This window comes from Pinus tabuliformis, chromosome 9 (assembly GCF_031772625.1).
Source record: "Pinus tabuliformis cultivar Carrire ecotype Pingquan chromosome 9, CPIR1, whole genome shotgun sequence".
NCBI lineage: Eukaryota > Viridiplantae > Streptophyta > Pinopsida > Pinales > Pinaceae > Pinus > Pinus tabuliformis.
This window is the reverse complement of record NC_142307.1, coordinates 2006372000-2006377329: the sequence shown is the minus strand read 5'-3', so window position 1 is coordinate 2006377329 and position 5330 is coordinate 2006372000. Positions and strand designations below refer to the sequence as shown.

The following is a 5330-nucleotide window of genomic DNA, read 5'->3' as shown; positions in this document are numbered from 1 at the left end:
TCCTCTTTCACTCAAAGCAATTCACCAAAAGGAAAACACAGTGCTACTCTATTCATTCAGTTCCGATTACATTTTACGCTGCTGCGTATTGCAAACATACATACACTTGCACTGCTGCGCTTCTACACTATCACACTCACTCTCAACAGCACAACAGACTACAACTACTCCTACAACAATACAAACTCTGAATGGTATTAATGAACAAAAATGGAGTCCCATACTGTGAACTGCTCGAGGCTGTCCTTCTCGTCCTTGACTGAGCGGCATATTAACTGCGGTAGCTGATAAATTCAATGTGTAACTATTGAATTGCAACCTGCTTCTTCTCGGCCCATACTGTAAATTGAAAGCAGCCACCTACTGCGCTGTACTGCTCCATGCTTGCTTTAACTGGCTCCGTGCCATTGAGAAATCCTGCCCCCCTGCCTTCAGAGGTTAATGCATGCAAAACTTTTCTAACGGGTCCGCCTTTCGGGTCGCATTGCGTATCGCTGTCGACCGATCCTCTGTTTCATCATACACTTGAAAATATACAAAAACGCTGCAAAACACAAAAATTGGCTTTGGGCGAACTTCAACCATTATACAATTTTGCTTTGGAAACCCATCGGGTCCGATCCATCGGATCGCAACTATATATATATGTGAAAGGCCCATTCTCCATTGGAAACACCGATAGCGATGTGCCGATAGCGATATCGGCGATCGCTCATCGCAAAATAACAAACCCCATTTGAAATTCCTCCATTGCGACTTCGCCAATGCGATATCGGCGATCGCTCATCGGCGATATTTCATATCGCTGCCACTGCCTGCCTCCGATGCTCCAACCCGCCGATATGCCAACTTGCCGATACGCCGACGTGATCTGGACCGTTGATCGGCCAGATCCAGCGGTTGAGATTAAAGCGGATCCTTAAGCCTGCAATTTGATTTTTGGAGTGTTTTTGCCTCCCGATCCTTGGTGAAGCGCACGGATATTGTCTTCATGCTGCTGCATGGCTCAACAGTTGCGCAGTTGAAATTACATTTTCAACAGTTCTCACTCCCCCTTTTCCTCGTGTAATTTCTGAATTCATAAATAGCGTTCCAGGGGCTGATACCGTCACATACACTCCTCTGCTTCGATTTCAGGTTGGTAATTGTGATTTTCACTTCTTTGTGATCTTTGATGATATCTTGGGTATAAAACTATATACTTTATGGTTAAAGTATGATATCTGATTGTAAATTTCAAAAATATTTCTGAATCCAACTGATAGCAACTAAGTCAAATAATTAACCTATCTGATATCCATTAAATTCTAAAATATTTTCACAATCTACCAATTCTAAAATACTTTCCCAATCTACAATCTGAATAATGGATTTATCTATTGATTTGATATAACTTTAACAGAATATTTAGCTTTGATAAATAGGCAGTCCTGTTACACGCCATGTCAGAGTCTGAACCGTTAACTACTTTTAGTTGTATAAATAGGTTTACATTGTATTTCATAATACAATCAATCTTTTGGTTTTGAGTGTGTGCATTTGATATTATTTTTGGCCACAGGTAACGCGTCTTCGATGTGGAAGTTTCATATTGAATGTGGGTTTCAACCGCTGTATGAGTGATGTTGTTGGACTCACCCAATTTGTGAAGGCTCTGGGTGAAATAGCGAGAGGCGCTCAAGCCCAACGGTTCCTCCAGTTTGGAGCAGAGAAATGCTTAGACCGAGAGAGAAGCTTACGGCAGATGACCCAGGGGTTCGTGGATATCATAAGCTGGAAGAAAAATATATAAAAGCAATGGTGCAAGCGCCTGCAGTACCACCGGAAATGATTTCAAAATCGTTCTATTTTGGTTCAAAGGAAATTGCGGCTCTAAAAGGAAAGGTACAGGAAGTGGAAGGGGCCATGAAGCACTGCACCGCATTTGAAGTAATATGGGCGTGCTTGTGGCGATCCAGAACAAAGGCTCTCCATATCCCTGCTCATCAACATTCCACAATTTTGTTTCCCTTCAACGCTCGTTCTCAATTGCGGCCGCCTATTCCAAGGGGCTACTATGGCAATCTTATAGTGTTCGCCTATGGTACGACAAAATCCGGAGATCTCACTGAACAACCATTGTCCTTCGCTGTGAAAATGATTAACGAAGGGAAACGAAGGGTGAAGGAAGAGTACGTGCGATCTTTCATCGATTTGGCAGAGCTAAATGGGTTTACAAACCACCATGGGTGTCCAAGCAACACGTGTAATAGCTATTACCCAACCTCAGACATTTCCCAGATCATGCTTGACCTTGCAGAAGCGGATTTTGGGTGGGGAAAAGCAGCGTACGCTTGCCCCGTTTATCTGCCAGGGCTAGACATGTCATACCTGTTGAAAATTTCTGTTCTTTCAAACACAAAAGAAATTGCACAAAGAACAACACTCTGTTACAATACAGGATCTTAATTATAACAAAAAAAAACTGTTACAAAATAGTCTTCCTCTACAGAGGGATTACAACAGGAACGCTTCAGTTCCAGAAATCACTATCTCAGCACTGCTGTGCATTGCAGAAAGAAAAAAAAAAACTCTCCTTCTTTTTAATTCTACACTGCTATGTCTGCCCTTGCATTTTTTTTATATATAATGAACAACACAAAATATCTTACATACATTTTGCTTGTGCCTCTTGAGTCGGTTGTGTGGTAACCCATAACTGATAAATGTTGCGGCTAGCTCTGTTGTAAGAAACCCATAATCTCTTACTGCACCAGCACGTGGCGCGTTCTTCTTGTTCTCGGCCATGCTGTTTATTAAATGTTGTAGCTGAGCATTCAATGTCCAGGAGCTAGATCTGATCTTCCTTCTCCTTTGGGAACATAAATAAGTAAATGGCGAAAAGACACTTATGGCGGTGGCGTGCACAAGGTAAGAACAAATAATGGCCGTTGGATCAAAAGCGTATGACCAGCTGAGATCATATGCAGGTGAAAGTGCGATCTGCGATAAGATCGCATCGCAACGTTGCAGAGGGCTTAACACGCACTGGCTAATATTCGCGATCTGCGATCTGCGATAAGATCGCATTGCATGATCGCATCACATCGCATCACGATCAGAGAGGCAACAGGGTAAGATGCGATGACGATCTGCGATCGCATCGTAAGATCGCATCGCATATTACAAGGGAAGCAGGCAAAAGGTTAACATCTGCGATTTGCGATGGATCGTATCACAGGGAAAAAATCTGCAGTTTGAAATTATAATTTCAACAATACCTAATAAGGCCTTCTGTGAATGCCCATGAAGGATACCTTGCTTCTATTTCTTTACCATCGATTGCCATGGAAATATTTGAACAATATATAAATAATGCAATCAACGACTGCCTGGGGGCTTAGTTATGCTTTGAACGTGGGAAATCAAGACTGAAAAAAAGGCATTGTAATCTTTACGGGCTAGATTTAATCAGATACATTGTGTTAAGGTTGAATGAATATTTTCTAGCGAGGGCTTCTAGTGAGGACAATGAAACGAGTTAGGGTCACTAAAATAATATTCGTAAGTATATATTTATTATATTTATATTTCTTATTATTATGTCATTTACAAGAAATTAAATTTAGGTGAGGACTTAATACCCATTTTAAACAATTACTAATATATAACCTCACATTTAATTTTCCTATTCAAAAAATGTAAAATAAAGATATATAAAATTTGTTTTTTCAATGGTTTTATATAATATACGCAAGTTTTTTTTAACTTTATATATAATATAAATTATTCAGGTTGAATATTTTTTTGTTAATATAACCATTAAAATGTTTGATTTATGAATTACATGTCCATATTAAAGTGTTCTTTTCTCCTTATATATTTTTAAAATTTGCTTCTATATTACATAACACTGAAATATTTTATTCACGATGGATATTAATTTTTTTTATTATTATTAATATTTATAAATAACACATATTGATTTTATATTAAGAATTAAATTAAATGAATTACACCTTTCCCTCTTATTACTATTATTATTATTAGGAAATGATTAAATATTTTTATATTTAATTAATTTTTGTCATTGTACATTATTATATTTTATTGTGATTAACATATATTTATTATTAGGAAAGTTGAGAATAATTAATATTCTTTTCATATTAATGGAGAAAATAGTTACATTGTTGTAACTTTCTCCCTAGTTTAGGATTAGTTCCTATAGTTATGGGGTTTGGGTGCAACTTCCTATTTCCTAGTCTTGTATTTAATGATGTAATCTTTGATTGATTGATGAATAGAGTGGACGAGAGTGATCTCTCAAGTTTTGTGAGTGTAGTCCCCAGGTGCAGGCCACACCTGAGAGCTACATCTCTTTCTTTTCAATTCAGTTCACATTTTATCTTGGTATCAGAGCTCAGCTTGAGTGAGCCTGATCTTTTGTCACCTGTGTGGTGGAATTGCCTGTGTGGCTGGAATAGCCTGTAAGTGGCTGTGTGTACACGAGAGCTCTGTGCTCAATTGAGCAGGTGGACTGCAAAACACCTGGCTCGGACTCGGAAACCTTTTTTCTGAGTGGAAAGGCCGATTAGCGCGGATTTTGCGCTGACAGTCACGCCAAAAGCCCGATTAGCACGGATTTTAAGGGATAAATCGCGCCAACGCGCAAAAATCCCGATTAGCGAGGGATTTTACCGGGAAAATCGCGCCAATTACGATACACTTACACCGATTTTTAATTAGCGCGGATTTTTCGCTCGGGGTATCGCCAAGGGGATCTGCGAATAGTGTGAACTTCATTTGGCGGTTTGCAAAAGGTGCAGATCGGCAGAGTTACAGATCCGTCAGCGAGAGACAGATCGGCAAAGCGCCAGAGGAGATCTGCGGAAACCTCGACTTCGTTTGGCGATCTGCAGGGAGAGCAGGATTGGCAAAGTAGCAGATCAATCTGGGAGAGGTGGATCGGATCAATTGTGATCAGATCATTGTTTCGGGTGTGTTGAAAACGCCGAATTACTCATTGGAGCGGGAGTGCCAGACACTGTAGATCGGTGGCAGAGGTGACAAATCCATCTGACAGGTATTGTTTTTGTTATTGTTAAGTAGATTCACAATGAGTAATACGATGGAATTCTTACCTTAACGAATCTGTTAAACTCAACGGGTCTAACTTCACGAATTGGAAGTTTAAGATCCAGACCCTGCTCGAAGTGCGAATGCTTGGGCTATAGTGACAGGCGATGAGTAGAAGCCGACTGCAACCACACAGAAGGAAGACTGGGAAAAACGAGAAAACAAAGCCAAAGTCCTGTTGTGAAGATGTTTGTGAAAGACAATGTCATTGC

At 39.9% G+C, this 5330-nt stretch overlaps 1 protein-coding gene across 1 annotated transcript; it reads left to right on the top strand.

Moving 5' to 3' along the window:
- Nucleotides 1-1797: 1797 nt before the first annotated feature.
- Nucleotides 1798-2448, top strand: LOC149157089 (benzyl alcohol O-benzoyltransferase-like). The gene has a single exon (XM_089444970.1). It carries the CDS (start codon nt 1798-1800, stop codon nt 2446-2448), a length of 651 nt encoding a protein of 216 aa, XP_089301096.1.
- The last annotated feature ends 2882 nt before the right edge of the window (nt 2449-5330 follow it).

Coding starts and splice junctions, on each gene's coding strand:
- LOC149157089 (XM_089444970.1), top strand. CDS start 1,798: ATGGTGCAAGCGCCTGCAGTACCACCGGAAATGATTTCAAAATCGTTC.